This window comes from Ochotona curzoniae, unplaced genomic scaffold (genome assembly GCF_017591425.1).
Source record: "Ochotona curzoniae isolate NIBS_2020 unplaced genomic scaffold, NIBS_Ocur_1.0 contig_4514, whole genome shotgun sequence".
In the NCBI taxonomy this organism is placed as follows: Eukaryota; Metazoa; Chordata; class Mammalia; order Lagomorpha; family Ochotonidae; genus Ochotona; species Ochotona curzoniae.
Window position 1 is genome coordinate 3,329,027 of NW_024466312.1, and position 22,125 is coordinate 3,351,151.

Sequence of the window (22,125 nt, forward strand, 5' to 3'; positions counted from 1 at the left end):
ACTTTAATTACAGTTGTTAGCAATGAACCTTGAATTGGTAAGACTACTTACATAGTTATCAATGAGTAAAAGCCTTGAGCTATGACATTTTGGTTAAACAATACTAGCTATTCGCCAAAACTCATTCTTCCCTTTATGCATGCAAGTAGAAGTTGTAGCTGGGATCATAGCTGTTCCCTTGAAGACTCTATTTCACTCACAGTCAAGAAGGATCATTCAACTGACTTCTAACATAAACATGAGTAAACATAATAGCACTGCTTCCAGATGGTGCCCCTGTAAGAAGTGGATGACTGTCAACACTCTTCCCCATTCCTGCTTTCTGCAATGCAGATATGAGGGCATGAACCAAATAAGTCTGCTTAAATCAAAAGTGAAAGCAACAAATCAAGAAGAGTGGAGTGATAAGAAACTCAATTACTAATATTCATGAGACAATTGTACCACCTCTAGACTACTAACCTGGACTTTCAGTGACAGAGATAAGTTTTATTTATTTATTTATTTATTTTCTTACCTGGAGCAGTCAACACTGTATCATAATTTACTCAGAATGCTACATACATATTTTTTAACCTAAAAGGAAAAATGAAGCTTGGGAATGTGAGCAAGATTTTTGCCTGACAGATGGTAAGAAAATAAAGACTACTCCATGTGGGGTAAAGAATCTTCAGGTCAGAGTTGCATGTCCTGCCTTTTCTAACAGAAGAAAATCTTGGAAGGTGTGTAAGAAAACCCTGGCACAACACAACTTCAGGAGTTTAATATTAACCACCCATGGAATATAACCTTTAATACCAAAGCTATCCATGGATGCCAAGAGGTTTTCAGAAAGTACACAAACACTAACTTTGGTATTCTCCCAGAAGAATGAATCAATGCATTGCTTCTGATAGATTTAATGGGCCCCTTCCCTTATAACAAAGTCTGATTGTGTCTTCTAGTTCTGTGACAAACTTTGTATAATCTTTGCCTGAGTCATTAAAAATGTTCTCATTATAACGTCCTAGAAATGAGAGGAATCAAGACGGCAGGATAGGGTAAAGACACATTTAAACAGATGAAGAATCATTAGCCAGAGTGAAGCAGAGAGATCACATTCAAGGGAATAGGAGAGGACAGGCCAACAGCAGAGGGACACCTGGAGACTGATGGGCATGGGAAAGCAATGGAGACAATGGTGTGGTGTTGCAGTGACCAGATACTGCAGTGGCAGACAGCGAGTGGCGATCCGAGCTCCACCAGCAGCCAGTACTCTACCAGCAGCTAGGTGGCAAGGAGAGTACACTGGGAGCTCAGCAGGTAAACCCAGGTAAAGAACTGTCTGTCCTGCTGACTTGTTTGATTTGACCAGGAGCAGAGACAGAGCAGAGACAGAGCAGCAGATCCCAAACAGGCGATGCAAGAACAGGGTGAATTACACTGTCCAGCTCCCCACCAGAGCCTCACAGGGTTGTGAAGGGAGGCAAAGGCTATGGGACAGAACTATGTATGCACTCAGCGGGGAGCAAATTCATTTCCGGCTCAATGCATTGCACCAATGTGGCATCCTACAACTTCCACCCAAAATAGGTCTGGGTAGCCCCAAAATCTAACTGCCAGCAGATACAGAACTCCACCAGTGGCACATCAGGCACCATTTTGTAGAGTGTGGCAGAGGCTCTAGGACTGGAAGGACAATAGGGAGCTGTGCATGCAAGGAGCTAGAAGCAAACTTACTAACAGCTCAGTGCATTAAACTGGTCCAACAGGAAATACCGCCTTTAGCATCCTACAGGTCAAAATAAGTCTGGGTAGCTCTTAGAACTAATGGTTAACAAGTTCTGGAAAGATCAGCACCATCAATAACCTAGTTATTTAGGACACCTGGTATCTACCTAGTCCCGGGACTGCTCGAATTGGAAAAGGGAGAAAGGCATATAGACAATGGTGTAGCCACAGCATGGTATCACAGGAGATGGAGACTGATAAGCAAGCAGCTGGGGCTATGGAGACTGTGGTGGAAGTCTAACACAAGATCCAAATCCTGAAACTCGCGGGAGTGGTACAAGTGACTGCAAACAAAGAACCATTTACCAATCACAGTAAGTAAAATCGAACTGTAGACCTGTGGGTGACACAGCTTAGAAAACTGAACCGGCAGAAGAATCTGATAACTAGAAGTACACTGACCAAGAGCAGAAGAAGAGACAAAGGCACAATGAATATTGCTGAAGACGCCCCTGCAAAGGAGCAAAACCCTTTGCCAACACTGAAAGTTAACTGAGGAATACATCAAGAAAAAGGGAGATACAGAATTCAGAAAACTCATTATAAAGCTTCTTATTAACAACGAGAAGCCAGTAAAGCAGGCGTTCAAGGAATTTAAATATGTCACACAGGAAATAGCAACACTGAAACAAAATCAAGCCAAATTATTGGAAAACGAAAGACACAGCAGAGCAAATTAAAAATTCAGTGCAAAATCTCAATAAGATGAATGAGACAGAAGAAAGAATCTCAAAATTGGAAGACATTTTCTGTCACCGGAAGAAACAATCAAAAAACTGGAAGCAGAGCTGAGTTAAGTAAAAAAAAAAAAAAAGCATTCAAGAATTAAAGGACACTATTAAAAGTTCAAATATAAAAGCTTATGAGGAGTTCCAGAAGGTGCAGAAAGACAAGCTGGGTTTACAAATGTATTCAATGAAATAATAAAGGAAAATTCTCTTAATCTGGAAAAGAATTGGGAAACAACACGTAGGAGGGGCACAGAATTCCCAACAGGGTTGATCAATAGTGATCTTCCACAACACATGATCATCAAGCTCTCTTAAATTGAACACAAGAAAAAGATCCTTAAATGTATACATGGAAAAAAATCAATTGACATATAAAGGAATGCCAATTAAATTCACAGGAGGCTTCTCACAGGAAACTCTACAGGCAAGAAGAGAACGGAGTCACATATTCCAGATTCTAAAAGCAAAAAATTATTGGCCCAGAATAACATACCCAGGAAAGCTTTCTTTTGTCTTTGAAAATGAAGTAAAATTCTTCCACAGTCAAGAAAAGTTAAAGGAATATGCCTCTTCCAAACCTGCCTAAAAATGATACTTCAAGATGTTCTCTTGACAGAGAAAAGTAATAGCACCCACCAAAACCAGAGGCAAATGTGAAATCCCAGTAAAATAACAACAGAAGACTAAATCAAACAACAAATAACCCATTTCTAAAAGGACAGGACCAAATTACCACCTATTCATATTAACCCTGAATGTAAATGGCTTAGCTCATCAATCAAACATTATTGGTTAGCAGACAGAACTAAAAAAACAAAACCCATTTATTTGTTGACTACAGAAGACATATCTGAGCAACAAAGATCAGCAGAAACAATCTCTCATGGATTTTGATGTTTTGATTTTTAGTTTCATTTCTTCAAAGCCTTTTTACTCATATTAAATTATTCATTGACTCATAGGTCATACATTAGCATCATTTTCTTTAAGAAGGGTCCTGATTTTCTTTTTCATTTCTTCGGCAACATGTTAGTCATTCAGTAGCATTGTAAATTTCTATTTTTTTTTTCCTGTCGTTGATTTTGTTTTGTGACTTTTCATTTAAGGGGATGTATAGTAACTGTGTAATGGAGACTATCATATCCAGATGTGAGGATACAATGCAGTATGCACCTCTACTTCCAGACAAAGATGGACTTCCAATGAAACTGTTTACTATATCTTGGCAATAGAATGCTGGACTCTCTGCCATTGTCCATGCCTGCAATGATGGACTTATGACTGCTTATGAAGAACTATACTTTAGTAATAATACAGGGGTAATCAGTGCGTGTGGGTTTGGGGTTAAGGGAAATCCCAGAGCCTATAAAACTGTATCATGAAATAATAACAATTAAAAAAATGGGAAAAAAATAAAGTGCTAGAAATAAAACCAGAAGGTCAAAGAATGCTAGCATTTTAAAATATTGCCAGATAACTGTCTAGAAATGTACCCATCAGCATCTCAAAGCCGTATAGATGTAACTGTTAGTGTTCTCAGACTGCAGGTCCTAGCAGTTTCTCTTTGGAGAAACTCTGTGATCTCTACCCATAGAGGGACCGCTGTGGACAATGCAGACACTTGCCTGCTTTGCACATGTAGAAGGTGCCTGTCAGGTTGGTTTCAATCACGGCATGCCAACCCTTTGACGTGATGTCCTCGGCAGGAGACAGGAACTGACCTCCTCCATTGTTGACCAAGAAATCAATCTTACCGTAAATATCTATGGTAGATTTGACCAAATTTTTTACCTAAAGAAAAATAGACATAAAAGTTGAATAATGTAACTTTCTGCCTGGAGGGATAGCTTGCTCTAGAAGCCGAAGAGAGCTCCCATTTCTTTTTTTTTTTTTTTTTTTTTTTTTTTTTTTTTTTTAATTTTGACAATCCTTACAAATTTAATTGAGGTAAAAAAGGGTCAAGGTCTAAAGGGGGATATAGAGGAAGAAGCCCCACCCAATCTCCCGCCCGCCCCAAGTCCCTGGAGTGGGGTGCGCTCCGAGATACTCGATCAAGTGGTTCCAATAGTTCACTATTCATGGGTCGTTGCCAGTCTCGCCACCCCAATCATGATGTGGTCGTTGAAGAGTTCGTTGATTGATACAGTCCCGTCTAGGGTCTCCATTTGCCCAGTCTCTGCTGCCAACGGATGTCTGTGGTTGTTGCTTGATTTGTCCTGTCTTTCCCTGGTTAGGACTCCGAGTCCGGTGTCTTGAATGGGAAGATCCTCGAAGAGATTTTGAGGTATTCCCAGTCCAGATTCCTGCTGTTTTAGTAGCATAGGGCCCGTCACAGTCCACTGCCCCGGACAGTTGGCGGCTGCAGTTGCTGGGCCGGTTCTGTCTCCACCCGTGTCTTCTTACAGTCCCGCCTGGTTCCACCCTGGACGCATTTGTCCCTCGCACGAACTAGTAGGAGTTGCAGCCCAGTCAGGGCGGCCCACAGTAGCCTCAACCAGGCCCACCTCCTACCCTGGCTTGCCAGTATATATGGCGTACTAACCTAGTCTGTCCCCAGTACCCTTCTGTTGCTACAACTAAGCCCAACAACCCTCACCAACTCTGGTTGTAGCTTACTCCAATGGGATTGGTCAGCTTAGCCTGGTTTTCACCCAATCTGGTCCCCATGAGGTGCACAGGCGCTGTGTCCCTGCCTGGTCTAGTCTACCCCCCACCCAGCTCCCGCTCCTCAGTGTAACTTGCTGTTCAGCTATGGAGCCTCCCCTTTTTCTCCTGTCAGCTCTGCCGCCTCCTTTCCTGGTTCTCACTTGTGGTGGTTGGGTGCTGCGGCTGCATCCGGCTCAGGCTACCTCACCTTGGCATTCCAGCCTGCGTGTTACTTTTGTTACGACCGGACCTGGTTCGACCCACACTCTGTTCTGGCGGTCAGATTCACCAGTGGATGACATGAACAGATTCAGCCTGGTCTGCCCCCAACCCAAGCCAAATGCATGCCAGTGGGACACTTTCTATGAGAGAGCTCCCATTTCTTACAGTGAACCATAAACCCGAGTAACACAAGGAATGAATGAACACAAAGGCAGCAATGGAGACAATCTAAAAACCCTACGTGAATGACTTAATACTCACAGTTCACAAAGATAAAATTGTAATTTTAATGACAAGGTATCTCTTTTGGCCTGGAATCTTAGCAGGGTAATCATGTTATTTTTTAAGCTCTCAGCCCCAAAAAATACCATCAGGTTGAGATGAACGCCAAGAAATGACCTAAAAGGCAAAAGGTTATCTCCAGGTAACATCCTTGCTTAGTTTCCTTACATAGTTTTCTCCCCTGTCCTCCTCCTGAGGTCACTGGCTCAGCAAATCCCGAGTACAAGGATGCCTTTGAGAGACTCTCGCCCTAAACCAGCACCTCGGGGGAGCCTGAGCTCAGCCAGGTTTAAGAATCACAACAGAACATTAAAAGGAGTAAATAAACAATGGCATAGTTCATCACCTCCTCTTCTTTCCGGATGTTGCACTGTATGGGAGTGACTTGAGCCTGGCTGCTGTCGGGTAACTCAGCCCTCAGTTCTTCCGCAGCAGCCTGTAATCTCTCCAACTTCCGGGAGGCAATGACCACATTGCAGCCTGAGGAGAAAGCAGCCAAATAACAAGTAAATACACAGAGTCCTCCCGATGTCAAAAGTTAATAACGGTGAGAAGACATTTTACAAGTTCCTGTTAACAAAGTTCAATTAGGATGTGTGTTTCTGGACAGGATGGAATATAACAACCAAATTTACCCTCCAGCTCCAAACAATTAAAAATCTGGACCAAAGTGTGTGAAATAATGATTTGGTGTACTGGACATGAAGTAACATTGGACTTGTCCCAAGCGAAGGTCAACACAAACTAATTGATATCCTCAATCGGTGCAGCTCACTTCCAAATGACAGGAATGTAGATGTCTCTCCGGGTGGAGGAGATGAAGTTGGGAGACCCAGGAGCCCAGGGTGGGCCGTTACCAACAACAGAGATACAGAGCAAGAGCCAGAGTCCCCCGTGAGTCTCCAAGTAAGTACTGATTAGTGCATGAGAATATATAACCAGATTGGGTAAACTCTCTGAAACAAGCAGAGAGAACAAATCTTACTGGCGATGGTTAGTGTACCTGCCAGGAAACATATTTCACAGTAGACAACAGTGAGACAACAGGCCAATCTGCTCAGATCATTAAAGCGAAAAGCAAACCTCTTTGAAAGTTGAACTGTTTTCAAGTAGCCTACATGGACCCCATGATAACACTCAAGAATATTTACAAGAATATAAATAATCAACACTCAATAAGGTAGGAGTCAAAGTCTGCCATCCAAAACAATTGCTAGGCCATGTAAAAGACCAGGAAAATAACAACCCACAACAGGGAGAAAAGTCTAGGAATAAAGACAGACTCTGATGATTTCATTAAATAAGCCAGTGATGCTGACAAGAACATTCTCAAAAACAACCTGAGAAAACCAACAGACCTGGTACAAAACGAAAACAAAAAGATGAAGACCTCTTTAAGGAAAATTCAAGCCAGAAGACATCATAATAACATTATCTTTAAAGGACTAAAAAAAATTTTTTTAAATCAGGAAGATTACTAACCTAGAAATCTTTACCTGGTAAATGTATCTTTCCAAAGTGATGGCAACATGACTTTTTTCATACACATGAAAGCTGGCCGCCTTCAACAGAGCAGCTTTACAGCACAAAGGAAAATTCAAGAAAGTTTTACAAGCTGAAGGAAAATGATATCAGAGGAAAATCAAAATCTCTATAAAAGCAGAAACAGAAGTAGAAATGGCAGTTATGTGGCTAAATAGGAAAGGTCTTTATTCTATTCAGACCTATTAAAAAGCAGTGATATTTGTGTAAGGCAAAAAATTATATGAAGTACTGTAGGATGTAAAGCATGGGTAGAAATGAAGTTCTTCCCCCTTTATTATAACAGCATGATGGTCAGGAAGAGTAGAGTGAAGCAGGGGCAGTTTTTGTTTTTCTCAGCACCAGTTTCACACTAATTCCAGTTGCCTTTGTGACTTAGGTAAGACCAGTTATCCAAGAACATACTTTGAATTTCCGTTACCAAGGAATATTAGCTATCAGTAATGATATAAAATACAAACTGTCCTACTAGCTACATAATCAGTTTGCATAGCAACAGGTAAACAGCAGGTGCACATCATGATCAGTGACTAACTTGGTACTTCTTTCAATGTCTTGCAGTCATGGGGTGCAACTTTTCTTGAGTTCAGAGAGGCATCAGGAAGAGTGTAACTGTGTTGCCTCCATGACTAAAAATGATAGACTCTTATAATGTTTTATAAGAAAGAATGATCAGTAAAGAGACCGGCCAGTAAAGATGAAAGAACAAAGAAATGGAAAGCGGCAACGCTAGAAGTGAAATTAGAACAGGGTAGCAGTGGAGCTACAAGAGGAATGGACGTGTTGACCTGGTCACATTCTAGAGGCTACAGCTTTGCAGCCAGAAGACTTCAATAAGGGAAACATATCAACATAAGTGAGGAAAGTGGTTATGACAAATAAGATAAATAAGATGAACATGTCCTAGAAGACCTACATGCACTAAAAACAAAGCCCTCCTACATAAAGGAACTCATAGAGATGTTTTGATATTCATCGTGCAAAGGATAAAATGTTGTAAGACATTACAAATGTAGACAGGAACATTACAATTTTTACAAGGAATCAAAGAAGATTTTGCTCCATATCATACAGTATCCAATGTGAAGAGAGAAGCACTGTTTGAAAAATGTATTTGAAGTAGCAATCCCATTCACTGATTTACTCCACAAATGCTCACAGTAGCTGGGGTTGTGGGTCAGGGCCAGAACCAGAGCCCATGAAGGTAATCCAGGTCTGCCATGTGGGCGGCAGAAAGCCGATCACTTGAGTCATCTCTGCCTTCCAAGGCCTACACTGATGGGGAGCTGGGTTCACGAACTGTAGCCAGGAACCAAACCTCAGCATTCCATTCTGGGAACTGGGCACCTTAAACCACAGGCTAAATGCTTACTCCTTGGCCAGCACTATTCAAGCTCCTTTTGTTAATATTTTCATCTAGTAGTGATTCATTTTAATTCTCAATATTTTTCGCCGTTGCGCTCACTTGGGGAGTGAATCATCGGACGGAAGATCTTCCTCTCTGTCTCTCCTCTCTGCATATCCGCCTTTCCAATAAGAAAAATAATAAAAATAAATCTTTAGTATTTTTCACAATTTATAATATACTAAAATAGCTTTATTGCTTCAAATTTTTCATTTTTAATTGACAACTGTATATGTTTATAGGGCACAATGTTTGTCTTTTGGTACAATATTTGCTGCAGAATTATCAAATCAAGCTAACTGACATATGCATCGCCTTACATGTTATATCCTGTATTGCCTAACTTTGGGATCCATATATATGTAAAATGTAGCATCACCATACAAAGCAGAAATGCTTGCTATGGCTGCCTCCAAGCAAAGAACAGGAAGTAGATGCGACCTCTGGGAAGTATTGCTAACTCCTCTCACTCCTGCAGGATCACTGCTCCGCCAACACAACCATAGCTCTGACCTCACTATAAAGCAGCATATTGGTCTTCACTATTTCATAATAACAGCCTTTGGTCACCCCCCTGGAGAGTAGGTGCCTTGTCATTGCTGGATCTGTTATGCAAGCACACAGCCATGGTTCAGTACACATGCATGGAATAAGTTTTATAAAGCAGAGTTAAACAGCTCGATCTTTAGCCTACATTGTGTTCACTCTAGACTGTGAACTACCTGCTGCACAGTACAGTAAGATGCTCTTGAACAATATCTTACAAGCAGGAAGCTGAATGGGAAGCAGAGCAGGCAGGATATGAACTGGTGACCACCTAAAATCCCACCACATGAGAGGTGAGGACTTTAGCTACTAGGCTACTACACCGGGCCTGGAGCTATCTATCTTAATGGCTAGAGCTTTTCACTGCGTGCAAACCTGACTTATGGTGCAAAAGTATTACAGAAAACAATGAAGCAATTCTGTATAAAACACAGGTCTTGGGGAAGTCAACCAAAGATATAAAATCTCTGTCTCTCCAACAAAAAGCAAACGAGATGGCACTGTGGTGTGTCAGATAAAGCTACCATCTGCAATGCCAGCATCCCTTTTGGGCGTTAGTTCAAGTCCCAATAGCTTCGCTTCTGACTTCCAATCCAACTTCCTGCTAATGGCCTGGGAAAAGCAGTGGAAGGTGGCTTAGGGCCCCTGTCCCCTCTACTTGGGAGACTCAGAATAAGTTCCTGATTCCAGCTCTGACCACCGGGGCCATAAAGGGAATGAACCAGTGAAGAGAAGATACCATCTCATCTCTCTCTCTCTTAACAACTCTTTGAAATAAATAATAATAAGAAAAGAAATATTTCAATATTGTGTCAAGATTTCCATTTGCTTTTTCTACCTTCTTATCTTTAATACCAAATGTAGGCTCTCGTGAATAACAGAAAGGAGATGGACAACATGAAGATAAGGATAAGATTTGAATTCAGATTGAATGGTTTTGAATACTCCATGGCAGAATCAGGACTCCCTCTGACAAGCATGTGCAAGACCAAGGAGGCCGGAATCTGTCTGCTACATTTCGTTCCTGGAAATACTGGCTCTCCTCGTCTTCTTCTTCTTTTTTTAAAGATTTATTTATTTTTATTAGAAAGGTGGATAAACAGAGAGGAGGAGAGACAGAGAGGAAGATCTTCCGTCAGATGGTTCACTCCCCAAGTGGCCACAACAGCTGGAGCTGAGCCAATCCAAAGCCAGGAGCCAGGAGCTTTTCCGTGTTGGGTGTAGGGTCCCAACACTTTGGGCCATTCTCAACTGCTTTCCCAGGCCACAAGCAGGGAACTGGATGGGAAGCAGGGCTGCCAGGATTAGAACCGGAGCCCATATAGGATCCTGGCGCGTGCAAGACGAGGACTTTAACCACTATGCTATCGTGCCGGGCCCTCTCCCTTGTCTTCTAAGCCAAAGGAAACATCGAAGCAATAATCACCATTTCATAAGCCACACCTCCAAATCCAAATGATAATTCACATTAAAATAAAAGCAACAGCCTTTACGCAGGATTAAATATTGTCTAACATTTTATTTGCTTAATTTGGATTTATGTAACAATTTTTAAAATAATGCTGACATCAAAAAATGATGTAAAATTCATAATAAAATTATTTTATATCCCTTCACTAAGGAAATTCATTTTTAGTAAGATTAAGAATGATGGAGACTGGTATTGTGACATAACAGATAAGACCACTGCCTTCAACGCTAGTATCTCATATAGACACCCGTTTGAATCCTGTTCCACTTCCAATCCAGCTCCCATCTAGGGGCCTGGGAAAAGCAGCAGCTGACAACCAGAGTGCCTGTGTCCCTGACACCCACATGGGAGACCCGGAAGAAGCTCCTGGCTCTGAACTACAGCCGGGCTCAGTCCTGGCCATTGTGGCCACTTGGGGAGTGAACCAGTGGAGGGAAGACTCTCTCTCTCTCTCTCTCTCTCTCTCTCTGATTCTGCCTTTTAAATAAATAAATAAATCTTAAAAACTAATTACATATTGGATCCTTTAAGTATATACAATCTTTTTCTGGGAAGACATGGTGCTTATACTTCCGTTTGCACTGGTAAAATAGCTAGCCCCCTTACCGCAAACCTAGCCAGTAGTGTTTGGCTACCACAAAATTACCAAGCAAGAATAAAGTTCAAATACTTGAAAATCCATGAAAAGTTCATCTAGGATGCTACAAATCTGTTCAGAAATCTAGTGTCTGGCTTTTGTAGGAAGTGATCACAGATTCTGATGTTCTTCAGAGGGAATAGAATTGGTGTTAGCAACGCAACAGGCACTGACAGTGATAAGGTTACGCCAGGGTCAGATTAGGAAAATGTTGATATCCCACACCTCATTATGTAACTATTAAGTTATTTTCAAATGCAATCTGTACCAAATGTATGACTCAGCAATTGTCTGACTTATGAATGACGTGAAAGCATATTCACATAACTTTCAGTTTTTCACTTCTCCCTACAATATTACATGAGATATTGAACACTGTCTTTTAAAACAGACTCCACATTAGATGTTTTTACCCAACTGCAGGCTAATGCAATTGTTCTGAGAACACATAAGGTAAACTCGACCAAATTAGGATGTTCAGTAGGTCAGGGGCATTCGATGCGTTTCCATTTATGCTGAGTTTATGGAAAATTAACTTCATTTTAAGTCAAGGAACATGCGCATCATGTTTGGTTTCGTTTTTGAATTCATACTATGCCAGGACTTGGCACACAATGGCAATTAAGGAAATCTACCTGTGACTTCTAAAAAAGGGATTTTAAATATGAAAACAAGTCTAGCCACCCCAAATTAAAATGATTTTCAAAAAAAAATTGTTAACAATGTTATAAACATCCTTCTAGTCTATTTTTCATTATAGGATAGAATGCTTAAACATATTCCATGACAATAGAAGTGTCATTTCCAAAATCTTTTATAATTAAATGTATGCCTTTCTCTTCAAAAGCAATATAATGAAAGGGCAGCATAATGTCTCGTTGCTATTAATTTACTATTTTGCTCATAATGAATATTTACATTATTTCCAATGTTCCACAACTCCAGCAGCACTGCATTCTTGAATTTGCATCTCTCTTTGGCTCTGATCATTTCCACGGAGAAAATTGCTGAGAGGAAATTACAAGGCCCTAGATTACAACATCATCAAGGCTTGTGCGTCTTTTTTTCTGTACTGCTCTGCACAAAGGTTACAATCATTGCTATTCCTGGGTGTCTCACTCCCTTTTCAGACAAGATCGGGGGGTTCACGGTGGTATGGCCCTAGACTTCTCACCCCTTTTCAACACTTTCACTTTTCCAAGTGTTCTGAAATTTAATTAGGAACTTCACGGTGCCACGGTTCTATTGTGCATTCAGTAATCCACGAAGTGGATTATTGTCTCTTATCCTGACTGCCTCTGTGTGCAGTTCTTCCTCTGGAATGTTTAACCTGTTATCATTGCACTTGCGCTCCAACAGTTTCCAGAGTTCTTTATCTGTTAGAGCTTGCATTCGTTCTCCATAAACCCTCAAACTCTAGAGTTGTAAAACTCAGAGGATTCACATCTTCCAAGAGGTAGAAGCACCTGTTTCCCTCCTTAGGGTTTCTGTCCTGGTTTAGAAGATAATTCGAGGAACTCTGAAGGTCTTTACAATCATTTTCAGTTAAGTGTAGCCTCCCCGTGTTTCCTAACCACTCCTATTACGCCAATATATAGACTAGATTAATCCAGTTATGTATACATAGTTCACTCCGTAGCATGTTTTCACAGATTGTCTTATTGCTTCCCTAGGGCACAGTGTTTCTGTGCGCTCCCTGCCCTTCCCCAGTCCTGCAGAGGACACTCTGGCTTTCCCCGGCCCTCGCGCCGTCACCCGGCTCGCCTCATCTGCACCTCCTCTGCTGTGGACTTCCACACTCGGAGGCCGTTCGTGCGTCCCGGCTCTGGTGTCTCCACCAGGGCTCGCTGCACTTCCCCCCGGCGCTATGGCCTGCCCACGTACCGAGGTGCAGGAGCTCCCTGGTGATGGCCTTTCCGATGCCCGTGCCCCCGCCAGTGACGATGGCCGCCTTGTTCTGCAGCAAGCCAGCCGTCAGGCAGCTCTTGCACTTGGCCCACGACCCCATCACCACGGACCGACTGAGAGACCAGCGCGCACACGGTCAGCCGCGTTTGTAACTAGAGAGGGGCGGAGCTGGGGCAGCGCCCATGTGACCAGCCCTGCCCACAGCCCTTGGTCCCGCCCAGCAGCGCCGGCTACTCGCCTGTTCCCAGGGCAGGCCCCGCCCCGTCCATCAGCTCCGCATCTTCCCAGGGCTGGACCGCGCTCCCCTGCGGCCACCTTCAGGCCGTCGGCTTCCTACCGCCTCCGTCGGTCCCCGGGCTGCGCCGGTGAGACTCCTCATTCACTTTGTAAGAATTTTGATGCCATTTGGGAAGGGGGAGGGGAAGGAAAAATGCAAAAAAAATATATACATATATTAAGCAGCAGAGGTGTGCTCTATTTTGAAAATTCAATCCTAAGGGCCACTGCTCTTACGATTTATTAAGATGACATCCCCAGTGCATCTTGGAGAAAAAAGGCTGCAGCTCGGTGCCCGCACTGTCCCCTTGGGTGTGCGACAAGGCAGCTAGCTGGGCAGGGGCGAAGGGACAGGCTTGGCCGAGGGGACCCTCCGACCTTCAGATCCCCTCCAGGAAGGAACCGGGTTGGGAGGTAGCGGGAAGAGGAGGTGCCGTTGCAACTACTCCCCCAAACCCAGATGATAAATGACTTAGGCAATCCACGCGGGCCCTCTTCCACCTCCTTGCCAGCCTCCAACCCCAGAGTGAGGGAGAGAAGCCATGGCTGGCAGATTTGAGATTCGTTGCATTTCTGCCAGGATCTTTCCTTGAAGGACGCATGCTTCCTGCACGGCGCCCCTGCAGGTGCACGTGGGCCCTGCCCTGCAGTCCGTTCCCTACACGGGGGCGAGTCTGGAGGACATTTCCCACCGTGTTTTGGGTGCCCAGTAATCCTGGTTTATTATTCGAATTCTGCTCTCTCTTTTCTCCCTAAGCATCTGGCAGATTTGGCAGACCTGTCAGGTGCAGCTTCTCAATCCAGGTGGCATGCCGTTTTGGGGTGGTGTGACTCAAAAATCCGGGGCAGGGATTCACCTTATGTAAGAGCTCGTGCCTGCTGCCATTTGTGTTGTTGTTGGGCCCATCGCGTAGGAGTCAGGAAGCCGACTGAAGACCGGCTGTCTTGGGGGGGGCGGGTGTCAGGCATCACTGCCTGTGCTGGTCCCACCCTCCTGCCAGGCAGCTCCCTGCATCTCTTACCCTTCACCCAGTTCCTTAGAGACCCATCCTCCTTTAGCTTCAGGTTTGACAGACTCCAGTCCACACTCATTAAAGAAAGAAAGAAACCTCTGCTGGTTCCCATTCATAAAGCAGTCAGTACTTAGGGTACTTGTGTATTTAGGACCAACAGACAAAAAATATAACACGGTCACGTCCTTTAGACGACGACAACAAAAAAAAAAATGGGAAAGATCAATAGTTGGAGAAAAATGTAATTCCCTGATTCTAATGACAGCTTGTGTATATAAAACCAAAGGGAAAAAAAATGTTGACTCAGTTGAGGTGGGGAAATGCCTTATTCCAGAAAATTCTAAGCTCCCTTTCTTGAAGGTCGAGGCTTATTCAATTCTTTCTCCAGGTAATAGCCTCATGACTGCTGAGCTCTGCTGGCCCTGTCGATTCTCAGGGTTGGGTCCGTGTGGGCATGGCTGTCCTGTGGCCTCAGCGTAATGCTGTGTGGATGACAAGAGGGATTCTGATCTCTTTCACTGAAAAGACAGGTGTCTACCAGCCACTCGGGCCCCCAGTCATGAAGAAGAACAAAGCACCAATCCTCCACTGCAAAGAAGTTGTAGGATTAGCAGCAGAAAGATCAGGAAAAAATCTGGTTAGAAAGCCTGCCAACCCCAGAAGGCCTGGAAGCACCCCTGGTCCTGCTGCTTGTGGACCCTTTGTTTGCAGATTCCAATTCTGGCCAGGGAGACTCCGCTGCTGTGCCTGGACCACTCCCGTGGCTGAATCCTGCCTTGCTCCTTCCTTTACTCCGTCTCCCAGGCTCCTCTTGTTCTCAGGGGGAAAGGCATTGCTGAGGGCCAAGAACCTTGCACCTCACCCCTGGCTCTGTCATGCCAGTGAGCAGTGCAGCTGCCTTCCTCCTGTAATAGGCTCTCAGCTCACAGGAGCTCTCCGCCCCTCCCCCGTCCATCTGCCCGTCATTTCCTTATCTCCCTTCTGCAGAGCAGCTGCTGGCTCCTGACAGACAAGGCTGGTGCAATTCTCAGCATGTAGATTCGCAGGATCTTGATGCTGATGGAATGCCAATGAGGCATCCAGTCACACCCTGCCTGCCTCCCTGAAAAGTGTCAGTAATAAGACTTTCAGTCTGCAGAATCCATCCAGTATTTAGTGAGCACCTATTGTAGCTAAGGGGGATACAGCAGTGTGAGCGACATTGTTGGAGTTTCCCTGTTTTGGTACAGTGTATACTCTAAATGTAGGTAGGCTGGGATTGGGAATTGGGAATTGGAAGGGGTGTGCGCCAAGAACTATGGGAGCATAACAAAATGAACATTCAGATGGAGGAAGATCAGGACTTACAGCTCTCACAAGAGATGCCCAAATTTCTTTCAAATCAGCTACCTTTGCAGCCACAAAGTTTTCCTCTGCAGATTTCCAGTTGCCCCTGAGCCTTCCTGAATGGAAGAGCCTTTGGGGGACCAGATATCTCACACAATGACAAGAGAAATGCTGATCATCAGACCACAGCAGAAGGACAGCAGCCTGGCTGTCTCCATAATCAATTCATAATTGTATAGAGACTGGGACTTTCAAGATGTTTTGATGTCATAGTTCAATCAGTGGACCCCATCTGAGCCAAGTTCCTATTCATCTTTACATGGTAATGTTGTCTTCCTGCCAAGGGCTAATAATTTTCAGTGGCAAAAAGGTGGCTATTTCCTAGTTGATGGTAAACCAAGGCACAATTTGGAGATTCAGCCTCTACCCCCTAGCAGGAGATATGCAAGGCAGACTGGCACATACACAAACCAGAGAAGAGCTGAAAGGACAGTAGGACAAGGGCAAGGCACAGCACACTTCACACATTGTAGTTTAACTTCAAAATTATGGTGTTCCACCCTCATGGCTGCAGTCATGCAGGTCCACGTTGGGAGAGGTAGAAAAAAATTCATTCCTAATATTCTTAACCCCAAGTAAAACCCTCATTTAGAAACATCTTCAGTCAAAGGTGGCAAAATGGCAGTTCCTCTGTGTTTTCTTTGTCATTTATCTGCTTAGGAATTCATTTAAATTTAGACAAATTGCAAAACTTTCACAGAAAATTTCAGACAATATAAAACAGGCCTAGCTTTCTCTGTAAGAGAGTTTTATTTTATTTTTTTAATAATTCGCTGATTGGAAAGAGATTTTTAAAAAGCCCTCAACAGCTGAACCAGGTGGAAGCCAGAAACCTGGAACTAAATCCTGTCCTCCCAAACGTATGTTAGGGAACCAAGCCATTGAGCCATCAACTGTTCCCTTCAAAAACATATTAGCAGGAAGCTAGACCAGAAGTACAGCTGGAATTTGAACCCAGGCATGCTGATATGGGGTACAGGTATTCCAAGTGCTGACTGTAAAAAAAAAAAATGTTATTTGTCTGGAAGGCAGAATTATAGAGAGGGAGAGACTTCATCCACTGGTTCACCCCCTTCAAATGGCCACAATGGCTGACAGCAACAGCTAAAGTCCTCACCTTGCACATGCCAGGATCCCATATGGGCATTGGTTTTAATTCCCATCCAGCTACCTGCTCATGACCAGGAAAAGCAGTCAAGGATGGCCCAAAGTGTTGGGACCCTACACTCATGTGGGAGACCTGGAAGAGGCTACTGGCTCCTGGCTTCAGATTAGCTCAGTTCCGGTCATTGTGACCGCTTGGGGAGTGAATCATTGGGCAGAAGATTTTCCTCTCTGTCTCTCCTCTTCTCCATATATCTGACTTTGCAATAAAAAATAAATAAATCTTTAAAAAAATTAAAAAGTACAGAAACTTAAATTGGCATTCATATGGGATTCTGACATCACAGGTACAAGCTTAAGCCACCATGCCACAATGCCAGCACTGCAAATGAGGATTTGGCCAGGGCAACAAAGCATGCTACAGGGAGTTGACTTACATGGGGGTTCTGTAGATAGACAAAAGAGGAGCAGTCATTTCCTGCTTCTCATGAGACCCAAACTCTGGTGTGTATTGTAGTCCCCAACACTCCTTCCTATGTTCCGACTCAGGCATCTAGTAGCTTTATCTAGCCATGCATCATCGCCGGATGTTACTTGCTTCTCAGCTATGGGCATAAGGACAGAGGTTCAGACACTCCTGGTTTCTGTATCCACCAGCTCCACCAGTTCTGCTGAGGACCTGGATGGATTTGAAGAAGACATCAGGTCAGTGCTGCTCCTTGGAAACCTGGGAATAGAGAAGTATGAGCAGACTAGAGGAAAACATGACAGTGGATGAGATTTCCAGAACATATAGGTTAGGGATGGATGATAAAGACTTGGTTTTTTGCATAGAAACGGACCAGTGGCAGGTCTTGACTAAGCTATATTTTGATGGCTCAGCCCTACAAAACTCCTGTTGCTGGTAGGATAACTCATTCTGTGGCATAGTGAGCCCTTGGCTTTTTACCAACTGTTGAAGAACTGAAGAACTGTTGGTTTCTGTTAATGAGGCTCCCGTGCTATACATCATTGTCCATCTCATTATAAGAATATATACCATATTGAGTTTGCTAGTGGGTTTCTGATGGAACTTGGGTCAGCACCAATGTGATATCTTTTTTACTGGAGAACTGAGTCAGAATCCCACATCCACCCAGGAGAATTAAAACCATTTGAATCACTCATTGTTAGAGTTCATATCATTTTTCGCTCTACCTCTGAAGTACATATAGGGCAGCACCGCTAGCATGCACAAGACCCAGGACTGGAAGCGGACCTGGGAGGGAAACTTTGGGGACTCTCTTACTGGGCTACTGCTTCCAATGATGAGCATGAGAGCTTGGACAGGAGTGAGTCAGGCTAGGCTAGGCTGCAGCACCTGCTGCTGCACAGAAGAGCCAGAATGGTACAGGCCATCAGGCTAGGCTGTAACACCAGCTGGCAAGTGCTTGGGCCAGGTGCAAGTCAGTTAGGCTGGACAGCAGTACTCACTGGCAGGCATAAGATCTGGGGCTGGGAACATGCCTGGCAGGAGAGCCGTGGCATGCCCTTGGAGCTAGATGGGAAGTGAGGCTGCCAGGATTAGAACCGACGACATATGGGATCCCAGTGCATACAACGCGAGGATTTTAGCCACTAGGCTACCTCATCGGGCCCACTGATGAAGTTTGACAGCAAGGAGCAGCCCCATTCTCCTCCTCCCCTGAGGACACGGGGTGGGGAACCCCAAAACATTTGTCTTACCCACCTTCTTCCACACCTGATCTTTCCCACCTTGATCAGAGACCCAAATGGGTGTGCATCCTCTCAGCTACCTCCAGACACTACTCATGCCCATCACAGGGTGCTCTGGCCAGGTCAAAGAGAACCCATACCAAGCTGGCGTCCAGACTTGGTTATGGCACAAGCTGATAAACAGCCTGGCCCTGCTCACCCCAGATCCAGCTCTCATGGCACTGGTTGGTGCAGTGCCCTAGTTGGGCGTCCTCTTAAACTACTACTAAGCCATGCCCACACCTGACTTCTGCACACTCTGGTGGGTACTGTGACCTGGCTCAGCCTGCAGAATCTTTCTTGCCCCCAGCTCTAGTTCTCATACCTACCAGCATGTGTAGCTGTCTAGTCAGGTGAACCCCTGCCCACTCTTACCACACCTGTCCCCAGACCTAGTTCTCACATGCTATGGTAGATGCAGGTTGCATCAGCAAGTGTAGCAGCCTAGACCTGGGCTAACCTTCAGGCCCCACTAGCCATTCCATCACCTGTCCTCGTGCCTTGGCTGACATGTGTACAATGGCCTGTTCTACGGAGGTCCAGTTTATATGCTTCAAGCAGCCACCAGTAGCCTCCCTCTTGGCTGTCCTTATGTTTAGTTCACAGCAGGGCTCAACAACCAGTCCCATGTGGCTCGTTCCCAACCCCATGTTCTGCCATGGTGGGGACCCTCACCCCTGCCCACTAGCTACATGGCTGTGGGTATGGCAGCTTAGCTTTAAGTTTGTTACTGTTTCAGTCCTTAACAAGTCTTTGATAGTGCTGAATTTTTACCCAGTCATTTAAAAAATTCACTGAACAACCTAGTTTAGTTGCATGGTATGCTTCATAGAGGTTAGACTCTCTTCGAGGTGATAGATAATTGTCTTCATCTCATATGTTGAGACATCAACGAGAAGCAGACAAGGACTTTTATCAGGTTGAGTATCAGGTGACCTTTGGACAGACTTGGGGAATGGAGATGATGTATAATAGGATAAGGTGTGCCAATGGAAGACAGCATTGAAGAAGGCCTCAGACAGGAACGTGTTTGCCACTCTTGAGAAGTGTAAGGACATCCAGTTTGACCGCAGTATGTAAGGTGTGAGGAAAAGCTACAGGATGGGATGAGCAAGAGCCCGAAGCCTAGTGAAAAGTTTATACTTCACTTTGTCACAATACAGAGTCATAGGAGGGTTTTCAGGGGGAAAAAATGATGGGACAATTTTATTCATGATTTCAAAATATACCTTTTACTGTTGAGCAGAGAAATGATAGGAATGCAGTTTGAGTAGAAGCCAGAAAATCAAAAGTGTTCTTTTGGACCTGGAGATAAAAGAGCTGACGGCCTGTTCGATTGAACAGGTAGCACTGGAGGTATGGAAACTGATGGATGAATTAAAAACTTGTCAGCAGGCTTTCCTTTAAGAGTGGTTTAGGGGTCTCAGGACAGGGTGTCTCATGCCTGGATCCCAGACAACAGCCACCAGCTCACATGGTGAGCTGTTCCCGGGCCTGCCTGGGCTCTGGGGGCTGCTCCCTTCTGGATGAGTACACCAAGGGGGGAGGTCTCCATGACTGGGCAGGTCCGGGACTCACCCGCTGCCTTTATTGGGCGGTGAATGGGATGGGGAGGGGCGTGACCTTGGGCCTGGGAGTTTAAACTTCCAGCAGCCTCCCGGCTGCTGCTGGGTCTCAGGACAGGGTTCTCATGCCTGGATCCCAGACAACAGCCACCATGTGCATGTGGTGAGCTATCCCCCAGCGGCCAGTGCACCATTTGGTGCCAGGCTCCGCCTGCTGGCCACCTGGCCTGGGAGCTCTTGGGTTTTGGTTCTTTGCTTAGTTAGCTTAGTTAGCTCCAGGTTGAACCCATTGTTCTTCTAGGACGTGAAGCATTCACAAAGATTCCCATTGGCAGTAACTCTTCCTTTGTAAAACTTGTAATCACTAAACAATGCTGACCACCAAATACCAGTCCATGCAGAAGCTATGCTTGGGGCTTGTCCTGCAGAATTATATCATGTTACCTGACATGATGATGGATCAGAAGAAGGGTCACATTAAGCAAGCCATTACATTAATTAGCACTCAAAAACCATAACCAGGGGTAAATTCTGTGAGGGATATATGGGCCACATCCTGTGAAAATTCTAGCCCCACTGGTTATCTCAAGAGTTGGGGTGGTGATGGACTAAGCTAGGTGTGACCTAGGAGCCTGCCATCAATCACAGGTAAAGGAACCCCCAAGTCTGGACTGGTCAGGGCAGCAGCACCTGATTGTGCATCCTAATTAGGGTGTGGGGTGGGCCGGCTGCAACGTTCACCAGCTCATACAAGGCCAAATGGAAGGCCAGACTGCGCTGGGCACTGGCCTAAACCCAATGGCATGCATGAGATCTGGGTCTGGGAGTGGATTAAGTGGAAGAACTTGGGAAACTCTCCTGGTGAGTCATAGCTCCCGCTGGTGAACATGTGGTCCAGACATGGGTTCGGACAAGCTGGGAAAAGTAGTTCCAACAGCTGGCAAATGTGTCAATTGGTAATGGAACAGGGTAGATCATGCAGGACTGAGCAAACCTTAGCCCAGAAGCAAAACTAGAGACCAGGACAGAACACAGGTCATGCCGAGCTAGGCACGTGTACCTACTGGTCTGTATGAGCCAGGGACACTAAGCCACAGTGTCTAAGGCAGAGGTCAGGACAGATGAGGGGCTGTGCCAAGCTGAGTCAGAGCAACCACTGGCATGCAAGTGATCTATGGCTGGGAACAGGCCTGGTTGGGGAGCTAAGGGGACAACCCTAGCTGGGTTGAGGTTCCCACCAAGGGGCGTGTAACCTGGAATGGGGGCTGCATTCTGATCTGGAAACGGTTGTAGTCTCCCTTGGCACAAGTGTGTACTGGGATTGGATGCACCGAACCGGGCCAGACCCCAACACCCTCTGGTGTCCTGGAGGACCAGGGCAGATGTGGGATGGACTAGGCAAGGTCTCAAACCCCTACTGAGCCATGTGTGAGCCATATGTGGATATGGACAAATCATGGCTGGGCTGGAACATCCAACAGCAAGAACCAGATTGGGTTGAAGGCCAGTCAGGAAAAGCCACAGTTCCTGCTATGACAGGAGGTGGACTGAGTAGGGTTGGCTCATGCACCCACTTGTAAGCGTGAAACCTGGCATTGGGAGAGGTTCTGATGGAGGAGCCTGGGCAACTCCTCTGGCAGGACACAGACCCGACAGGTAAGCACAAGAAACATGATAGGAAACAGCCCAGAACAGGCCATGGAAAGTTACCCACTGGCATACATTTGGCAGGGGTCAGATGAAGACCAGGCTGAATCTGTCCACGTCATCCACTGGCAAATCCAAGCACCAAAACAGTGTGGGTCGAGCCAGGTTTGGTCACAACAAAGACAAATGCACAATACAAAATGCCAAGGTGAGGTTGCC

At 45.0% G+C, this 22,125-nt stretch overlaps 1 protein-coding gene across 1 annotated transcript in view; it reads right to left on the minus strand.

Moving 5' to 3' along the window:
* Positions 1-13,314, minus strand: part of PECR (peroxisomal trans-2-enoyl-CoA reductase) — a 28,223-nt gene extending 14,909 nt beyond the window's left edge. The window contains exons 1-3 of the mRNA XM_040986481.1: positions 13,137-13,314; positions 5,998-6,131; positions 4,127-4,292 (exon numbers count right to left, since the gene is read on the minus strand). Coding sequence (XP_040842415.1) covers positions 4,127-4,292; positions 5,998-6,131; positions 13,137-13,260 — 424 coding nt within the window. The 5' untranslated portion in view covers positions 13,261-13,314. The remainder of the gene's footprint in view (positions 1-4,126; positions 4,293-5,997; positions 6,132-13,136) is intronic.
* Between the last annotated feature and the right edge of the window lie 8,811 nt (positions 13,315-22,125).